Source organism: Stegostoma tigrinum, chromosome 20 (assembly GCF_030684315.1).
Source record: "Stegostoma tigrinum isolate sSteTig4 chromosome 20, sSteTig4.hap1, whole genome shotgun sequence".
NCBI lineage: Eukaryota > Metazoa > Chordata > Chondrichthyes > Orectolobiformes > Stegostomatidae > Stegostoma > Stegostoma tigrinum.
Window position 1 is genome coordinate 4,153,467 of NC_081373.1, and position 21,635 is coordinate 4,175,101.

The 21,635-nt window shown below is 42.3% G+C and overlaps 1 protein-coding gene across 2 annotated transcripts in view; it reads right to left on the minus strand.

The window, feature by feature from the left end:
- LOC125462076 (VPS10 domain-containing receptor SorCS1-like) overlaps positions 1–21,635 on the minus strand; it is a 1,248,383-nt gene that overhangs the window by 31,539 nt on the left and 1,195,209 nt on the right. For both annotated transcript variants that reach the window (XM_059652946.1, XM_048551586.2), the window contains exons 24-25: positions 16,062–16,161; positions 10,680–10,785 (exon numbers count right to left, since the gene is read on the minus strand). In XM_059652946.1, the coding sequence (XP_059508929.1) occupies positions 10,680–10,785; positions 16,062–16,161 (206 nt within the window). The remainder of the gene's footprint in view (positions 1–10,679; positions 10,786–16,061; positions 16,162–21,635) is intronic.

Here is a 21,635-nt window from a genome sequence, read left to right on the forward strand (position 1 = left end):
CAGCATTTATTGCCCATTCTAGAGAATAAGAGTCAAACATATTGCTCTGGGTCTGGAGTCACATGTACTTTTCATGTCATATTTCCTTCCATAAAGGAAATCAGTGAGCCAGACGGGTTTTTCCAACAACTGAAAAAGGATTCATGGTCATCATTTGACATTTAATTCCAATTTTTCCTTCAAAATTCAAATTTCACCAACTGCTGTGGTGGGATTTGAACCTGGGTCCCCCAAACATTAGCTGGGTCTCTGGATTAACAACCAGCAATAATATCAGCAGGCAATTATCTTCCTACTTGGGTCTCCTGCTGCCATTCCTCACATCCCTATTCTTCCTTAAATACTCCTTGGCCCTCCATGCAACCTCATGTCCCTTAGGTATCTCCACATGCCCATCACTCTCGTACCTACATGTCATCTCAATAGCCAGATTAACACAGGCAGACCTCAGGAGCCAAGTGGAGATAACTAAATAGATTTCTAACACTCTGATACATCTCTCACACAAACAAGACAACAATCTTTCATATAATCATGTAACTCTTTTAATCCTCAAGTGCTTAATCTCCTTTCAAAGCAAATATCCAGATCCTCCACCAAAGGCCAAACTCCTTCAATAGCCCATTTAGACTGTCAATCAAGCTGTGATCGCAGGATCTGGTAAGGGTAGCTTTTAAAGCTCAGCCAAACTTTTGTATGAAAAACCAAGGGTTACATTAGCCCTTAGGAAATGTAACTGATTCCTCCATGAATGAAAAGCTGGTTCTTCTTTCTACACTGTCGATCAAAGCAGTAGACAGTTTTTTTTAAAATTAACTCTCACTAACAGGTTTAGGGGTTATTTTTTAACAGTCATTAAAGGGTGTGGTATTTAAAAAGACTTCAACTCTTAACACTTAACCAAGCATTCTCTGACTTTCAACTCTTTGTATCTACTTATATATTCATGGATCCTATGTTGTAAGTTCAGGCCCTTTGGAAGAGCCAATTGAGTATGTTTGAACTCAGCATTAAGTTCAAATGGCCTGGCTAAGGATGCATTTCCCATTTGTGAGAATCACTCCATACCTCCCTCCCTCTCCTTGCCATCAAAAATTGGATTTATTGGAAATGAGGACTTCCATGCCCAGGAGTGCTTACATTTTTAATAACTTCAGGAAGTCTTTCTGATCTTATGAAAATGCAACCTCTTGTGTTAGTTTTTGAACAGGATTCACCCTTCGGAATGTAGAAACCAAGGAAGATAAGTTAGTTTCAGGGATAAGTCACATTCTACCTGGAAGCTGGCATCAAGGAGTGGTCAGCAAGGAGAAAAATGGGTGATAACAAAGTGTGAAGCTGGATGAACACAGCAGGCCAAGCAGCATCTCAGGAGCACAAAAGCTGATGTTTCGGGCCAAGGCCCTTCATCAGAGGGGTCTAGGCCCGAAACGTCAACTTTTGTGCTCCTAAGATGCTGCTTGGCTTGCTGTGCTCATCCAGCTTCACACTTTGTTATCTTGGATTCTCCAGCGTCTGCAGTTCCCATTATCTCTGAGAAAAATGGGTGAGGCAGAATGCAAAGGCCCAGAATTTGCATTCTGTGATGTTATTGGCATTTTCTACAATTTACATATAAAAGGACAGCAGCTTTGCTGACAAGCAAATACTGAAACCCCAAGCTTGACCCAACTTCATAGTTATCAACACTGTTGATGTCATCATTGTCGTGCAATTGTATCATTTATCCCAGGTGAACATCAATGCTCACGCACCAAAACACTTCAATAATACTTTTGAAGCATCCTCTTAAGCTACATATTGGAAATTGCTTTTCACCTGTGTGATGAATGTAATACAAATGAGGGTACACTGTGGTTTAGTTTCTGATGTAAGAGATGTTGGAAATCTGGGTCAACACAGTGTGGAGCTGGAGGGACACAGGTCAGGCAACATCAGAGGACTGATGAAGGGTCCTGACCTGAAACGTCGACTTTCCTGCTCCTCTGATGCTGCCTCATCTGATGTGTTCCTCCAGCTCCACATTGTATTGGACGGCATGGTGGCTCAGCGGTTAGCAATGCAGCCTTACAGCACCAGGGACTCAGGTTCGATTCCAGCCTCGGGTAACTGTCTGTGTGGAGTTTGCACATTCTCCCTGTGTCTGTGTGGGTTTCCTCTGGGTGCTCCATTTTCCTCCCACAGTCCAAAGATGTGCAGGCTAGGTGGATTGGCCATGCTAAATTGCTACTGTTCAGGGGTGTGTGGGTTTATAGGGGGATGGGTCTGGGTGGGATGCTCCAAGGGGTGGTGTGGACTAGTTGGGCCGAAGGGCCTGTTCCCACACTGTAGGCAATCTAATCTAATCTAACTTGAGCATTTGCAGTTCTTGCTGTCTTCAAGATGGAAATCTGGAGAAGTGGTAAAGGGTGAAGTGCAGAATAGGGCTTTATCCTTAAGGAGGATTGTCCATGGGGCACAAGTTCAGCCTCCCCAAATAATTTTCTCCATAGGACACAATGTCTGGATTATATATGGTGGCTGAGCCAAGGAGGAAGAATCTGGATCTTTTAAAAATTCTTCTGGTTTGGAAGGATTAAATGAGAAAGCAACAATAAGTTACAATGCATACCCATATTTCAGTAGTCTGAATGGTGCGCAGCACTGCTCACTCATCAGAGAGAGAGAGAGAGAGAGACAGCTGACGGTGGGTTTAAGGGGAGCGATTGAGAAGTTGACACTTTCAATGGCTGCCTGAGCAGTTGTGGAAATTGGACATATCGCTGTCGGTTTTGTCCTGGCATTGCAAACCAATTTTCCAGATAACTGACCCCATACATGGGCTAAGTTACAAATCCATTATTTACATGATAAAAACCAAAAGAACTGCAGATGCTGCAAATCAGGGGCAAAAACATAAGTTGCTGGAAAAGCTCAGCAGGTCTGGCAGCTTCTGTGAAGAAAAAATCAGAGTTAACATTCCAGGTTCGATGTCAGTCTGAAGAAGGGTCACCAGACCCAAAACGTTAACTCTGATTTTCTCTTTACAGATGCTGCCAGGCCAGCTGAGCTTTTCCAGCAACTCATGTTTTTATTGCATTATTTACTTGATTCTTTTATCACAATAAGACAGACAAGAAATCTTAATGTGTAAGGCAGCTTATTTCTCCTTAACTCTCTATGGTTAAGCATAGAAACATAGAAGATAGGAACAGGAGGAGGTCTTTTGGCCCTTCGAGCCTGCCCACCATTCTTCACAATCATAGCTGATTGTCCAACTCGCCAGCCTAATCCTGCTTTCTCCCCATAACCTTTGATTCCATTCACCCCATGTGCTATATCTACTTGCCTCTTGAATTTAAACAATATTGGAGTGTTTTTGATTGCACATTCAGAAATGAGATTCTTACTTCAAAATTCTCATATTGGTAAGGAAGTTGTGAATTGCATGCTACATTAAAATTTACTGCATTTAAGTGTGTAATAGAAAAGAGGAGTACAATTGTACATAAGTAAAAATGCTGCTTATAATACTGAGACTGTAAGTTTGAATCCTCTGAAAGTACCAACCATTGCTAGATCATTTCTCTTACATTTACCTTTTTTTACCCTTTTACTCTGTGTTCATCTCCCAAACTCTAATTTCCAAGTCCAACTTCTGACATCGGAACATTATGGGATGTTCAGTGTACCTTTAAGCCAGTTGAGCTCTCACAGTGTGGGTCATTCATTGCAAGCCAAGCTCTGCTCTTTTTTTTTCAGTGTGAACTACAGTTCTTTTGCAAATTTACTCATTTAGTACCACACAGATGTGTCAATGGAACAGGTTATATTTAAACAGCTGGGTGGGAAAGGAGGTGGCCAGGTTCAGGTCTCTGGGAACAAGGTGTCATGGTGCGAATGGTGGGGTGGCAGAATTGGTGAGTGGGCAGCTCTGTCGGGGGTGAGTTAGTCTGGGTTGGGGACTGTCACGTGGAATTGGGATGCGTTGGGCTATAAAACCAGAAGAAATAAGAACAGGTAAGGCAGGGGACACCACATGGTGCTGGTTCCAGAGATGGTGAGTGTGGAGTTATGCCTACTCTCTGCACTGTATCCCTGCAATCACTTCATAGCTGTACTGGGATTATAGTCAGCATGGACTGGTTGTACCAAAGGTCTTTTTAGGTCTGTGTGCATCTATGAGTCTTTACCTAACAAGTTCCATTGTCATTTGCCAGATATTTTTCTCTACTGTTTCCAACTATGTTTTACCTGAGTCATTAAATGTAATTGAAAATGTAACACAGTTAAACATGCAGTGGACTGAGTTCCATTGAAGAAATAAACAAAATAATCACCCTGTTCACAGTTCCCTAGTGATAGTGAGCTTTGCAGCATATACACAGAGATCACATAGTCCCAGTAATTACTTCCCCTCACAGCATTTGAGACGAATAACATAATGCTTTTGTTTAAATGGTGAACTAATGAGCAACATACAGATTTCTAATGTCCCACATCATTATATTCATGAGCATCTTATTTAACAAATAAGATGGCATGAGATGTTCATGAATAGAATGATGTGGGACAGTTACAAAGTGAAAGGCGGTATCACACATGTTAACAACCCAGAGCCTTTTCAATAACATCCACGTGAAATATCTGTGGGGAAAGTAGCAAACCCAGTTTCAAACCCTGTAGGACTGACCAGTCCCCAATGTTTGAACATAACAACGAGCCTTTCTATTGCAAAGAAAATGACAGAAGAACTCAGGAGTCATAACCCAAAGAACATAGAACATTACAGCACAGTACAGGCCCTTCGGCCCTCGATGTTGTGTCGACCTATCATACCGATCTCAAGCCCATCTAACCTACACTATTCCATGTACGTCCATATGCTTATCCAATGATGCCTTAAATGTACCTAAAGTTGGCGAATCTACTACCATTGCAAGCAAAGCGTTCCATTCCCTTACTTCTCTCTGAGTAAAGAAACTACCTCTGACATCTGTCCTATATCTTTCACCCCTCAATTTAAAGCTATGCCCCCTCGTGCTCGCCGTCACCATACTAGGAAAAAGGCTCTCCCTATCCACCCTATCTAACCCTCTGAATATTTTATATGGCTCAATTAAGTCACCTCTCAACCTTCTTCTCTCTAATGAAAACAGCCTCAAGTCCCTCAGCCTTTCCTCGTAAGACCTTCCCTCCATACCAGGCAACATCCTAGTAAATCTCCACTGCACCCTTTCCAAAGCTTCCACATCCTTCTTATAATGCGGTGACCAGAACTGTACACAATACTCCAAGTGCAGCCGCACCAGAGTTTTGTACAGCTTCATCATAACCTCTTGGTTCCGGAACGCGATCCCTCTATTAATAAAAGCTAAAACACTGTATGCCTTCTTAACAGCCCTGTCAACCTGGGTCACAACTTTCAAGGAACTGTGTATATGGACACCGAGATCTCTCTGCTCATCTACACTACTAAGAATCTTACCATTAGCCCTGTACTTTGCCTTCCGGTTACTCCTGCCAAAGTGCATCACCTCACACTTGTCTGCATTAAACTCCATTTGCCACCTCTCAGCCCATCTCTGCAGCTTATCTATGTCTCTCTGCAACCTATAGCATCCTTTGTCACTATCCACAACTCCACCGGCCTTGGTGTCGTCTGCAAATTTACTAACCCATCCTTCTACGCCCTCATCCAGGTCATTTGTAAAAATGACAAACAGCAGTGAACCCAACACCGACCCTTGCGGTACACCACTAGTAACTGGTCTCCAGGATGAACATTTCCCATCAACTACCACCCTGTGTCTTCTTTCAGCAAGCCAATTTCCAATCCAAACTGCTATATCTCCCACAATTCCATTCCTCTGCATTTTGTACAATAGCCTATTGTGGGGAACCTGATCGAACGCCTTGCTGAAATCCATATACACCACATCAACCGGTTTACTCTCATCTACCTGTTTGGGTCACCTTCTCAAAGAACTCAATAAGGTTTGTGAGGCACGACCTTCCCTTCACAAAACCGTGCTGACTATCCCTAATCAATTTATTCTTTTCTAGATGATTATAAATCCTATCCCTTATAACCTTTTCCAACACTTTACCAACAACTGAGGTAAGGCTCACTGGTCTATAATTACCAGGGTTGTCTCTACTCCCCTTCTTGAACAGGGGAACCACATTTGCTATCCTCCAGTCATCTGGCACTATTCCTGTAGACAATGACGAGTTAACCCACCTTGGAACTTGGCATTTCTCACTGATGTGGAGGTTCGTGCTTCAGATCATAAGCCATTGAGCATTTGAGCTAAACATTTGTTTGTATAAGGGATTATTTGAAGCATTTCAATACATTGAAATTTTTTTGATCAATGAAAGATTTTTCAGCAGGGGCAAAATGTAAGAGGCAGTTTTATTTTCTGTCTGGAAGCCTCCTGAGTTATGGCAGGCTGAATAATAAGTGTGGGTTTGGCATGGAGTGGAATGAGCAAAGGGTGTTGTGTGGGTGGTACCTGTTAGCACTGAGTAGATAAAGGGGTTATAAAAGGCCTTGTGGATGATTGGAAGTATATGATGAATGAAGGACCAGGTGAGATGGGTAGGTCATCATGGGAGAAATCTGGATCCATCAGGAATGAGTAGGCAGGCATAGATTGGCACAGGAAGGCACGGAGGAGTGGATACAGATGCATGGGTTCGCATAGCTGTGACATGAAGAGTGACGGAAGTGAGGGGGTGGGAACAGTAATAATGTTTTATGCTTTAATCTTTATTTTTAAACAATGAAGATTCTGCTGGACTCTTAAGGCAGGGTCTGTCTCAGGCATTGGCTGTGCCTTCTGCTCTTTCCATGTTGTGTGGTCTGACACCCAAAGGTATGTGTGCCATCGGAATGAAAATGGGAAATAAGTGCAGCCATTTCTAAAGGGTACATTACAGAGGCAACATTTCTCTCTTATCTACCTACTGGACCCAGGAACAAACATGGGGGTTGTAGACACTTCTGGAACGGATAATAAATTCCCAGGACACTATTGTTAGAAAAACAATCCACAGTTTTACAAACGAATTAGTGTTAAAATTATTGGTGATGGTGAGAACACGGTGATTCGATTTGAGGTCAGGAATCCACAGTCGGAGAGTTTGGGTCTTCCTAAATGATGTGGGAAGGCAGTGCTGTGTGGAGATGAATGTGATGTGAGCACAGCGGGGGAAGGGCAGGTGTCTAGAGGTGCTCATGTGATAATACACACAACATCAATGTGCAACCATACAATATGGTGGTTCCCACTCTCCTTTATAGCTCTGAGATGTGGACTGTCTACAGCAGATACCTCAAGGTGCTAGAGCAGGACCATCAACCCTGTCTGTGCAAGATCCCGCAATTCCATGGGGAAAAAAGAAGCACCAACACCAGTGTCCTCGGCCAGGTCAACACTCCTAGTAGCGAGGCACTGAACACCCTCAATCAGCTATGATGGTCTGGGCATGTCGTCCACTTGAGACCCCCCAAACAGTTGCTGTACTCCCAGCTTCCCCAGAGCAAAGGAGCCCCAGGTGAACAGAGGAAGCGTGTCAGTGTTCCCTTTAACGCCTCACTGGGTGAGGTGCGGCGTTCCCACAGACACCTGGGAATCACTGGCACAGGATCATCCAAACTGGAGGAGGAGCATCCAGGAAGGCATTGAGCACCACCAGACTTGCCTTTGGGGAAAAGTGGAAGCCAGAAAAAAACAGCGCAACACTATCACACCAAAGCCCCATTGACCTTTCCCCGTGACTACCTTGTGCCCCAAGTGTAACAGAGCCTGTGGTAGCTGCATTGATCCTTACAGCCACCTACAGACTCACCCTGAAAGTGGAAGAGAGTCATCCTCATCTGTGAGGGATGGCTGATGACAACAATGGTGTCAACCCACGACCCCTACCTGCCTTTTGTAGGCTCTGCTCTTTCCGCAACTCCCTCATCTTCTCCACACTCCCCACTAGCCCTACCACCCTGATACCTGACCCTGCAACCGCAGGAAGTGCTACACCTACCCCTGTACCTCCCCCTCTCACTGCCGTTCAAGGCACCAAACAAACCTTCCATATTAACCCTACCACCTGCAGATCCGTTAATGCGGTCTATTGCATCTGCTGCTCTCATTGTGGCTTCCTCTACATCGGTCAGTCTAAGTGGAAGTTTGGAGGCTGCTTTGTAGAGCACCTGCGCTCTGTTCTTGAAAAACGACAACAACTTTCAGTCGAGAACCATTTCAACTCCACCTCCCCCTCCCACCCCCTGGGTGACATGTCCATCCTGGGCCTCCTCCAGTGTCACAATGAAGCCACCCAGAAATGGGAAGAGTAGAACCTTATATTCTGCCTTGGGAACCTACAGCCCAATGGCCCAAATATGGACTTTACTAGTTTCAAAATCTCCCCACCCCCCGGCCTCATTCCATAACCAACTCTTCCTCTTATCCCTACCTCCTTGACCTGACACAACCTGTCCATCTTCTTTCCCACCCATTCCGCCCGTCCCTCCTCACTGACTAATCCCCACCACTGCCTACCTGCACTTACCTATCACCATCCCACCTACCTTCCCAGCCCCAAACCTCTTATCTCTATTTATTTCTGAGCTCCATTCCCCCTCCCCCATTTCTGAAGATGGGCTCTGACCTGAAATATCAGATTTCCTGCTCCTCTAATGTTGGCCTGCTGTGTTCCTCCAGCTCCACACTGTCTTATAAATGTGTCTGGGAGATTTCCTTAGGCTTGCATATTCGGCTACATTGGAAAGTTAACTTCGTTCTGAATTCATACAGGCCGTGCTTTACTCCTGTTTAATCATCAAAAAGGGAAACATAAAACCAATCTGTCTCATACCCTGAATTACAGATTATTCAATTATGGCCAAAAGGAAACAGAACTACAGAATCTCAATCAATCTGCAAAATTAAGGATCAAAAACAAACTGTTCTACTGCGAATGCCAGCATGACCAACAAGCTCCACTGCAATTACTGCAATGTTGAGTTATCCATTGTTCATGAACAATTCAGAAACTGATTCATTTATCTTTTTCTAAACCCTTTATCTTTTTGGACTCATTTCCTATTTCTTCATGTTGCAATACTGATTCTCACATTTTGAAATTATTAAAATCAGTCATTCTTAACTCAAGAAAGACGGGTTAAATTGACCTTTTAGAAGATATGGTTACTTCGGCCTAGGAGTTTGATGATGGGAGCTAGTTAAGCACTCCTCACTTGGGAACTTAACAATTTAAGGTATCCCTCCTGGAACCATAAAAAAAAGGAAACCTCCCTCAGTATTTGTGTGAAATAACACCAACCAAACTGCTTGGTAATAAAGTGAGAATTTGCTCTCACTCTCTCTTCCTGCATTAGGGATTCTGGGATGTGCCAGGCACTGTTTAAGACTTCATTACTTTGTTTAATTAATCAGCTATTACTTATATTACTCATAACAACATGGTTACATTAGGAACAGAGCAAGTTCTTTCATCAATTCCCAGCATTAGTTTAACATACAGTAGTTTGTAATGGATGCCATGGGTAATCTTTTATTGCATGAAAAGGTATTCTATTATGATAATTATGTTAAGCTCGAAGTTGATCATTCCCAAGCGATGCTATTGCATTGTCTGTTTGAGTAAGTGTTTGGCAATGTGCATGGATGTAGTTAGGACTGGAATGGTCATTGTTGAATAGTCACACAGTGCAGATTGGGAGCCTATTCGCTCACATGAAAGAGGGGGTGAGGTTTAAGGTAATGTTAGTAAGTCAGTCCAGTCAGACATGACAGAAAAACAACAGACAATATCTTGGAAGTTCAGCTGAAATAGAGGCCCCATTGTTATCATGATAAATAAGTACAAGGTAATGAGACTTGACCCAATTTCATATGAAAAAACAGGTCGATATTCGACCTTATCGTTCAAGTGCCCAGCGTCGCTTGTGCAGAAGGTAAAGTAGCTGGTGGACAGATCATTAAAAAAACCCATTGGACTCTCCTTCTGCTAATTTCAGGTTCAGGAAAATCAGGTGGATTCTGCAGACAGTAACACAATCCTCTCTGGCCGATTTCCTTTCTATTTTCCATCCAGATGATAGTGAAGGGGAGAATTAACCCCATGAATAGGTTAAACCAAAGGAACTTAACAGGAGTGAAATTCCTCTTTCCAGGACTCATTAAGAAAAAAATAGCATTAGCTTGTGGTCAACCACTCAGCAAACCATCTACACATTCAAAGTGTACCCTTGAAATTTATTTGGTTGTCAGTAATACAGGCAATCAATATTTTCCTCACATTGTTAAAAGAGCAATTTCACTCCATAACATTCTAAAAATACAGAAGAATAAACTGCAAAATATGTTAAGTAACTTTAATCATTTTAGTAAATTTGTTTTGCATTCCATATTAAAATACTTCAAAGGCTCATAGCAATTAATTAATCTCGTTAAAGATATTAATATTTAAATACTAACAGGAAAAGCTGTTGTTATTTCTGTATGTAGCGCTCACTGACTCTGTAAAACTCTAAATTATAGAATTATTTTATACAATCTTAACGTTCTCAAAGTCATGCTGGAAAAGTAATATGAGAAAAATGCTTCACTTAGTTAATTTCAACACGAAAACATTTGGCGAAGTGCTACATAGAATCAAGCAGCAATGCTTACCTTTTAAACTTGTATATTATAAAAACAGCCAAGCCAACAAAGGCCAACGATAACAGCATCAACAATGCAGAGCCACTGTGTCCTGGGCTAGAATCCACTAGAGGGGCTGCAAGGAAATATTGGTTGAAATAGACATCTTATTTGGCTGTGATTACATTTTGAGGAAATCACCCACAGGATGAAGCATTTAAATTAAATCTCAAATGATCATCACCTCTCTGGATTTTCTCATCAGTTGGCAAACAGAAAATAAATAGTTGTGACTCGAGAGTCACGTGGCCTATGTACAGTCAGGAATCCAAAATCTGGTTGGCATGGAAACAAGGAGACGCTCTCCTTTACGAAAGGCACACCTAACCCATACACCACAGTAAATGGATGTATTCAGCAGGAAAAAAAAAGATAAATCAAAATAAGCTCCAGGAATATATCCATCTTTGAAATCCATAAGTAGCTCTCTCATTGCCTTACTTACTTCTTGACATGCACTGCCATTGATTCCCAGAACCGGCACCACCCAATGTTCTCTCTGAAAATACAGCCCTCTTACCTTGCGAAAGCTGCAATCAAGGATGCTTTTCAGCTCTTCTAGCTTGCTGCTTCCTGCCTAAGTTTTGAATATTTTTCTATTTACATCTAGAAACTGTGTTTTGACACCAGCAGCTGGATATTTTCCCTAACCAACCTGCCCAGAGATGATAATACACACCCGTGGAGCAGGTCACCCCTGAACCTAGGCCTCCTAATGACATAGGCAGGAATACTCCCACTCTGCCACGAGTGCCCTCTGAGACGCTAGTCAATAAATCCTGGAAGATCCATTCTACATCTCAGTAGATTTCTTCTCAATAAACTGCTCAAGATCAGGACGTGATTGATATTGCAAAGGGCTGATATTTATTATTATACTAGAGAATACTAGAAGAACTATTTTAGAGAATTTCCAACATTGTATGCAATCTGAGTAAGTCACATCTGAAAATTATTCACTCTCTCAATCTTTGATATAACAGTCATTGTAAACATCTATTTCTGCACAAAGTTACAGGTAAAAACCATGTTTTCCTTGCAAGGCATTGGATTGAGAGGATCATGAGGATAAGTAAAATGTCCTTGTTTAATACAATGCTGCATTCTAGTATAAGGGAGACCTTTACTTCAATTTTAATTTCAGATGGTTTCAGTATCATTATTTTCAGACAGGATCTGCAATATTGAAATATGCTCCTTTGACATTTCTGAGCTCAGGAGCGTTATTTACATTAGGACTATATGGCTAAAGAGTTTAGGTAAGAACATCAGCTGTTTAGAAACTTCAGTCATAACTTTCTAACTTTGCTCTGTCGTTGAACAGCCTTGCCTATTGGGAAGCCATAGTGGAGCCTAGGTAGACAAAGCAATGCAATTTTCAACAGATGGTTAAATACTAGTAGAGTCTTCCAGTTTGAAGTCTTCCTGTTTGTCCAGGCTGTATGGTGTGAGGAATATGAGCCCTTTTGACTTCGATTACCACAAAAAGGCCAACATTGGTTTGGTAGCATGGTTCCCAGCATTCACCCCTCCATTCTTAAGGAAATGAAGCACATTCCATCGAGATGTCTCAGGACTAAACTGCTACATGGTCCTTGCAAAAATAAAGTTGTGCAGCACAGAAAGCAGGCAAGGGTCTGCCACAAATTAAATCTAAGCAGGCACATACTCATCAGATAAGTGAGGTTACACTTCTCTGGAATTGAGCCTTCCCTCCATTCCAAAGATATGGAGACCTCAGAAAGTCTCTGATAGGAAACTGCTTTCATTTTCTTCTACTTAATTCACCCTTGTGTAGACCAAGTTTCATCATTGCATGATGATATGCTTAATTACTGTGATGATCAGTAAGGAGGCATATTTATTCTTCCAACTATTAATGCTCTGCTTCCAAAGATAATTTGAAAACATGCCGTTCTTTTTCAAGAGGACTGCATATCTGAGCTTTTGACAAAATTATTGCATTCATGCAATGTTTCTTTCTGAATCACAAAACCAGTACGATTTCTGATCAAAAGGTTGGTTCAGACACTGGTTTACCTGAAATTGTAATCTTTTAGTTACAACCAAGTAACATGTGCTGTTCTTTTAATCTGTATTAATTCATCTTTCTGCCTTGTAGTTGCTAATCTTTTCCACCCGTTTCTCTCATTGTCTGCTTCAAAGCTTGTGAAAGGAGAAACCTATCTGTCTAAACTGTGGATGTTTGAGGCAATCTATGATGAAATAACCCAAGGAATTATCCCTCGTGGTTTAGAAGTATTATTCTTCTCAACATTTTACATTTACGGGTGGCTGTTGAGGAAGATTTCAGATTCTAATAACAATAGGGCTTGAAGATAGTTGGAATGCAAATTCAAAATCCAAATTGATCTGGCTACTTGTCCTGAAAGCAAAACCACAAATGATTCCTCTTGGCAAGCTACCAATTCAAGATAATGTTCATTTTTCCATCAATCACTTATGAAAATACAATGACATTAAAAAATATACATCTCAATAACTGCCACTCAACAAAGTGTTTTGCAAGATCCCAGCACATGTGACGTAAGCTATTTCAGGTCAGTTATCCAGGAAAGAAATTACAAATTGTTCAGTAAAAAGCTAGTTTTAATAATGATCAATTGCAGTATATCTAGCTGGGCAAATACGTTATTAAGATCATTTCTTGGTATTTATTTGTCATTCCAAAGTATTATTGCCTCATTGTAGACACTTTAGAGCAGCTAAAACAGAAATGTTAAATAATTCAGAAATACTTCACTGTTCCTTAATTACAATGAAATTATAAACAAATCTGTAACAAATGTGGCACACACCAAATTGTGTACTTGCAGAAATCCTCCACACTGTTCTCTCAGTGAGCTCAACCTGATCCAAACAGGAACCTGACAATGAGCAATATTTAAAGACTAAATGTTCTCATGCTAGCGAATTAGATCGTGTTGAATTTATCACCTCCTACATATGTGTCAGATTTTCTTCAACTGTAGGGTACTAAACTAACTGATCCAAAAGTCTTTAGTTCCCCATTAAATTTGAAAGTGTAGGGAAGAAATGTGTTAGTCAGCGATGGTTATGTTCCATCATTGGTAACCTGGCTGATATGGTCACATCAGAGGTTGGCCTGACTGTCTAATCATGTGGCTATTCCAATTTTCACTCTTCCCAACAAGACCTCTGTTGGAGTGATTTTTTTCTAGAAAATCAACCCCATTTTGTTTTTCCAGTTCCTGCTTTCTTCAAAATAAACACCAGTAGCCAGGGGAAAGTGGAAAGAAGTGCAGGAACTTAACATTGGCCAGGGTTTTGTGTTACAAATGATGTTTAATGCATCAGCAGTCACCATAATTAAATGGCAAACAGGGCCAGAGTTTCTAGTGACTGCATTTAGGTACCTGAACATGGAGGTGAGGAGACTATAATCTAGATTGTCTTGCTCCTCCAGAAACTGCACAGTAGCTCACTGAGAGATATAAGATCGAAGTGCATACAAAGGCATGAAATTAGGGTATTTCCAAGACAACGCCTAATAACTTTCCGAGAAAGCCTTTTATGTCCATTTAATTTAAATGACATGTTGTGTTTTAATGCAAGGAAAAAAAGTGCAACAAAGAGATGGAATAGGGGACAAAGAGCCATACAGAGGAGGAAACTATATTAAACGTTTCATTTCAATAGAATTGTTTCAGGTAATTACTTTGCGAATCTAGGACCCATGTTACCATCATAAAATTGCTGCTAATTCATAAGAACTAGGAGCAGGAGTAGGCTATTCAGCCCCCGAGCCTGCTCTATCAGTTAATACAATCATGACTGATGTCATCTCAACCTCAACTCCACTTTCCCACCAACTGTCCATAACCCGTCACTAATTAAAAATCCATTTATCTCCTCCTTAAACTTACTCAATGAACCAGTATCCACTGCACTTTGGAGGAGTGAATTCCACAGATTCACAATCCTTTGATAGAAATCATTTCTCCTAATCTGTTACCCCTTATCCTAAGACTGTGTCCTCTCATCCTGGGTTGCCCAACATGCGGTAACATCCTCTCTACATCCACTTTCTCAATCCCCCTTAGCATTTCTTTACCTCAATTAGCTCGCCTATTATTCTAAACTCCAGAAAGTATTGCCCTAAACTGCTCAATCTCTCCTCATAAGACTCATCTTCCTCATTTCTGGAATCATTTGGAGCAGTGAATGAATTAAGTTGGTCTTTACCATCTGTGTTGAGTGGCAGCTGATTTTTCACAAGAACAATTGTGATTGTCCATTAACTTGTGAAACATTGCCAAGACATTTCAATTTAAAACAATATTGAGGCAAAGGACAGTGAGATTCAGTACGAGAGTGATTAGACGCATTGTAAAATGGGCCGTTGATTGTTATCAATTTTTTATTTAACCTATTTTCTAATCAACGTGTGCATTGCTGTTATTACACTCATTTGGAGTTTGTGGCACTTAAATTCAGGTCTCCCTGGGCCCAGGGGTAGGGACACTGCCACTGCACCACAAAATGGCAATAAACTTGTTTTGTGCCGATAGCAAAATTAATTGTATTCCCTTGTAGATTTGAGTTAGTTTGGTCATGAAACTATTCCTCTGTTTTCCTGAGGTTTCAGGTCCATTCAACAGAATTGAAGCTATGGCCGATGTTTGAGTTTGCTTCAGTATTGCAGATTGAGATGAAAGGATGCACAACAGCACCCTACATCAAATCCAAAGAAACAGAGGATTTTTGGTGATAAGCGTCCACATTACCACTGATTGAACTATTCAAATGCAAAGGACTTGTTTTACTCGGGTCAAAATGAAAGAGAGCAGAAATCATGAAAAGACCTCAATACAAATCATCTTCAGGGCTATCCCAAATAGGGGAATTTTTATTCACTGCTTCCAGAATCTCAGCCAAGGTTAGAGGTGCCACAAAATAAAGGTGTGAAAATCTAACGCTGAGATGAGGAGATATTTCTTCTCTCAGAGGGTTGAGATCCGTTGGAACTCCTTGCAATAGATAGCTGTGGGGACAGTCCTTGTGTACATTTAAGGCGGAGATTCTTGATCAGTATGGGAATCAAGGCTTATGAGGGATAATGTAGCCCAATGGATGGGAGGAATGTCAGATCAACCAAGATCCTACTGAATGGCTCAAGGGGTCGAATAGCCTACTCCTGTTTCTTTTTCTTATGGTCTTGGTCTCTTTTCTTTAAAAAAAAGACATATTTTGTTAAAAAAGCCTGGCTTCAAAGGATATCTTTACCAGTCTGTGAAGAGAAATGCATCAATATTACTGCAGAAAAAACTCCTGCTATTTGATGGTATTCTGCACAAATGACACACTTACCTAATGTAAGATGAGCAGTAGAAACAATGATCTGAATACCAGGCTTCAGCTCAAACTGAACCCGGTTCTGATTCAGTGCATTAATCACCAGGTCTAAAATCTGAGGGAGAAGCAATAGTGTGAGATCTGTCCACATTCATTTCAGAGCATCATCAACTACATGGTTACCGAAACGTTAACCAAGTTAACAAAAGATCAGTGAAGTCGGATTGTAAGGCTGTTCCTATTCATATGTCATTCTACTCTCATGTAAGTATATGGTACAATCATAATCAATAAGGTTTTTATAGACTGCCTACTTGGATGGCAGAACTTTAGTCTTTTTCTCATATCTGAGCTTATCGAGCAGTCTGCTATTGGGAGCAGGTTATCACAGCATCATCAATCCATAACTATTTGTACAGCCATTAAAAAAAAGACTTTCAACGATAAAGATTCCAAATCAGGTGCTGAGAAAGGATTGATGTTAAATGATTAATTATAGTACAGAGAGCGGGAAGATATAACGTGTTACATTTGCTTCAGATCACTGTATATTACACAGATATCAAATGATTCACTTTGCAGGAAAGAATCAGGCAGAAGTAAAAGAGGCTCTTTGGCCCATTATGACTGTTCTAGTTCTTCAAAAGAATTATTCAATCAATAGCACTCCATCGACTCACAAATATTTCCATCTCAAGTAATAACCATTCATCTTCTATGATGTAAAGTATAAGCAAAAAATGTTATTTTTGATTTTATTTTATCAATTGTTTGGATTTTGAATTTGTGGCGTATGGGTTTTGGCCTGTATGTGTTAGAGAAGGTTTAATAATTAACTGGTCAGTCTTCCTGGAGCCATGATTTTTAAGGTTGCCTTTGCAGACACTGGAAACTGTGGGCAACTACATATATGTGCATTTATTGGAGAATGCATGGTTCCCCACACTGATGTTATCAGATAGACTTCACTCTAGGAAACAAATTGGCATTTAAGGGTGTGTAAGGTGGGAGGAAAAGGTGGGGAGAGATTGAGACAAGCTGGTGGGAAGCAGGTGGAGAGATCAACACTAGGAGGAGTGAAGAGCTTGTTAGAATGGGATGTGGTGGAGATCGTGGACCAGGTCTCTTCCACTCCATCACAATCCTCCATCTTCCCGGTCCCCATCTCTCCCACTGAATCCCAATCTCTTACCTTCCACCTAGTTCTAATCTCTTTCCCGCTAAGTCCCGATCTCTCTTCCTTCCCTGAATTTCATCCTCCCTGAGTTTCAACCTCTTCCCTCCCCAAGTCATGTTTCTTTTCCCACCATCCCATTTGTATCAACAAAGCAACTGATTTTTAAACGATTTATGGAGAACAGCAGCTTCTAGAATAATCATAGGAATTCACTTGCATTGTAAAAGTAGCATGACTAAAAGAAGTAAACACTGAAAGATATTTGTTTTGTTTTTAGTTTTGAAGAATTGCAATTTTTTTTTGCTTAGATCACAGACATTGGAAAGCTTTTGGTTCTCATTTGCAGTAGCCCTGCTTGAGACTTTATGAAAGAACTCCTGGAGAAAGCATTTAACTCAGAATGATTATGAAAGATGTTACATCAATGAGAGTTTCAATTGAAAACTCCAGGCCAGAAGTGTAGAGGTGGAACCCTGAAGGGGCTATTTGAAGCTAAGAAATGTTAAGCTCTGTTGTGTTACTAATCAAAGCAAAGGCTATCAAACTCACAATATCTGGAATTCAAAGAAACAGTATGTCAATCCTATAAAAGTTTAAGATATTTGAGTACATATGGATGGTATTTAAAAAGATCAGATTTTATTTTAACATGCATTTTGAAATATTTTAAATTATATATAATTAGCTTGGCTTGTTGTACTCAATCTTCATTTCATTTGTGATATAATTACACTGAGACCACTACCCTGTCACCAAGGTACCCTTTATTTACACTGTGCACAGTACACTGCCTGCAACCAGCCAGCTCAGAGTCAGTCCCTAAACTGAGGAGATTCTAAATCCCCTGGTTATATTCGTCAGCCAGGGCTTCCTGATTGCCCCAGGTTAACAATTCCAATTAAGGATCTTGTATTCAAAGAGATCCACCTGGTTCCAATCACTATGTTTGCACAACAATCGTCTGTTTTGTTTTTAAATTAAATCTGTAGCAATGCACGTTTGTCTTTAAGTGGAAGACTACCTTATCAAAAATTTAGGGGAAAAAAAACATCAGAATATAATCCATTAAGCCAAATCTCAGTCAGGGAACCAAATTGCCCAGGAGTAATATAAGCTGGATCATATCACTTTCTACACTTTGATGTATTAGACATACAGATCTCTATTTACAGTGATATTTCTTTGATCAATGAATTGCTTAGCTTATCTTTAACACGTCATTCTGAGTATAACACTGATTCAATCAAATAAACCAAGTGCCATCAGTACTGGTTTTTGCAATGTGTGACTGTCCATGAATTATATCAGTATCTGCTATTGTAGCAATATCCGACTTAATGAACCACTTGCCTTCAATCTGTATCACATGCAGAATACTTTCAGCAGTGAAATAAATAACCCAAAGAACTGCAGATGCTGGAAATCAGACACAAAATCAGGAAGTGCTGGAGAAACTCAGCAGGTCTGGTAGCATCTGTGGAGAGAAAGCAGGTTAATGTTTTGTGTCTCATGACCCTTCTTCAGAACTGATTGTGGTTATAAATAGGTTGATATATACAGTGTAGATGGTGAGAGTGTGAGAGAGAGAGCGAGCGAGAGCGAGAGCGCTAGACGGACAAAGGAATGTGTAAAGGTCATCCTGAGAGAATCACTAACTGTCTTTGTAATGAAATCTTTGTAATTAAAACCATCTGGGCAGATGGTGCATACCTATGACATTAACTTCACGGTAAAAATCACTCCCATCTGAATTTATATTATGCTGAAAAATTAAACACAGGTCTTCATCATACACAATATGATGCTATATGTGAACCAGGAGCAGGAGGTGGGATTAGTTTAGTTTGTGATTATAAACAAAAATAGAAGTTTCTTGAAAAGCTCAGCAGGTCTGGCAGCATCTGTGAAGTGAAAATCAGAGTTAACATTTCCTCAGAAACTGCTCCGAGGAAGGATCACTGGACATGAAATGTTAACTCTGATTAACTCTTCACAGATGCTGCCAGACCTGCTGAGCCTTTCCAGCAACTTTGTTTTCGTTCCTGATGTACAGCATCTGCAGTTTTCATTTGGTTTGAGGTGATGTTTAGCATTGCTTGGAGCAAAGGGTCTGTTTCTGTGCTGTTTAACTTTGTGACTCGATCAAAACATTGCTTTGATAGATGCAATTTTGCTTCTCAATATCTCCAACTCAAAACTTGTGTGTAAGATTAAATTAGTGATAATGGGAACTGCAGATGCTGGAGAATCCAAGATAATAAAGTGTGAAGCCGGATGAACACAGCAGGCCAAGCAGCATCTCAGGAGCACAAAAGCTGACGTTTCGGGCCTAGACCCTTCTTCAGAGAGGGGGATGGGGTGAGGGTTCTGGAATGAATAGGGAGAGAGGGGGAGGCGGACTGAAGATGGAGAGAAAAGAAGATAGGTGGAGAGAGTATAGGTGGGGAGGTAGGGAGGGGATAGGTCAGTCCAGGGAAGATGGACAGGTCAAGGAGGTGGGATGAGGTTAGTAGGTAGATGGGGGTGCGGCTTGGGGTGGGAGGAAGGGATGGGTGAGAGGAAGAACAGGTGAGGGAGGCAGAGACAGGTTGGACTGGTTTTGGGATGCAGTGGGTGGAGGGGAAGAGCTGGGCTGGTTGTGTGGTGCAGTGGGGGGGGGGGGGGGGGATGAACTGGGCTGGTTTAGGGATGCGGTGGGGGAAGGGGAGATTTTGAAACTGGTGAAGTCCACATTGATACCATTAGGCTGCAGGGTTCCCAGGCAGAATATGAGTTGCTGTTCCTGCAACCTTCGGGTGGCATCATTGTGGCACTGCAGGAGGTCCATGATGGACATGTCATCTAAAGAATGGGAGGGGGAGTGGAAATGGTTTACGACTGGGAGGTGCAGTTGTTTGTTGCGAACTGAGCGGAGGTGTTCTGCAAAGCGGTCCCCAAGCCTCCGCTTGGTTTCCCCAATGTAGAGGAAGCCACACCGGGTACAGTGGATGCAGTGTACCACATTGGCAGATGTGCAGGTGAACCTCTGCTTAATGTGGAAAGTCATCTTGGGGCCTGGGATAGGGGTGAGGGAGGAGGTGTTGGGGCAAGTGCAGCATTTCCTGCGGTTGCAGGGGAAGGTGCCGGGTGTGGTGGGGTTGGAGGGCAGTGTGGAGCGAACAAGGGAGTGACGGAGAGAGTGGTCTCTCCGGAAAGCAGACAGGGGTGGGGATGGAAAAATGTCTTGGGTGGTGGGGTCGGATTGTAGGTGGCGGAAGTGTCGGAGGATGATGCGTTGTATCTGGAGGTTGGTGGGGTGGTGTGTGAGAACGAGGGGGATCCTCCTTGGGCAGTTGTGGCGGGGGCGGGGTGTGAGGGACGTGATGCGGGAAATACGGGAGATGCGGTCAAGGGCGTCTCTTTTGACTCCTCCCACTTCCTACAGACTAAGGGGGTGGCCATGGGCACCCGCATGGGTCCCAGCTATGCCTGCCTCTTTGTAGGTTACGTGGAACAGTCCCTCTTCCGCACCTACACAGGCCCCAAACCCCACCTCTTCCTCCGGTACATTGATGACTGTATCGGCGCCGCCTCTTGCTCCCCAGAGGAGCTCGAACAGTTCATCCACTTCACCAACACCTTCCACCCCAACCTTCAGTTCACCTGGGCCATCTCCAGCACATCCCTCACCTTCCTGGACCTCTCAGTCTCCATCTCAGGCAACCAGCTTGTAACTGATGTCCATTTCAAGCCCACCGACTCCCACAGCTACCTAGAATACATTTCCTCCCACCCACCCTCCTGCAAAAATTCCATCCCCTATTCCCAATTCCTCCGCCTCCGCCGCATCTGCTCCCACGATAAGACATTCCACTCCCGCACATCCCAGATGTCCAAGTTCTTTAAGGACCGCAACTTTCCCCCCACAGTGATCGAGAACGCCCTTGACCGCGTCTCCCGCATTTCCCGCAACACATCCCTCACACCCCGCCCCCGCCACAACTGCCCAAGGAGGATCCCCCTCGTTCTCACACACCACCCCACCAACCTCCAGATACAACGCATCATCTTCCGACACTTCCGCCATCTACAATCCGACCCCACCACCCAAGACATTTTTCCATCCCCACCCCTGTCTGCTTTCCGGAGAGACCACTCTCTCCGTCACTCCCTTGTTCGCTCCACACTGCCCTCCAACCCCACCACACCCGGCACCTTCCCCTGCAACCGCAGGAAATGCTACATTTGCCCCCACAACTCCTCCCTCACCCCTATCCCAGGCCCCGAGATAACATTCCACATTAAGCAGAGGTTCACCTGCACATCTGCCAATGTGGTATACTGCATCCACTGTACTCGGTGTGGCTTCCTCTACATTGGGGAAACCAAGCGGAGGCTTGGGGACCGCTTTGCAGAACACCTCAGCTCAGTTC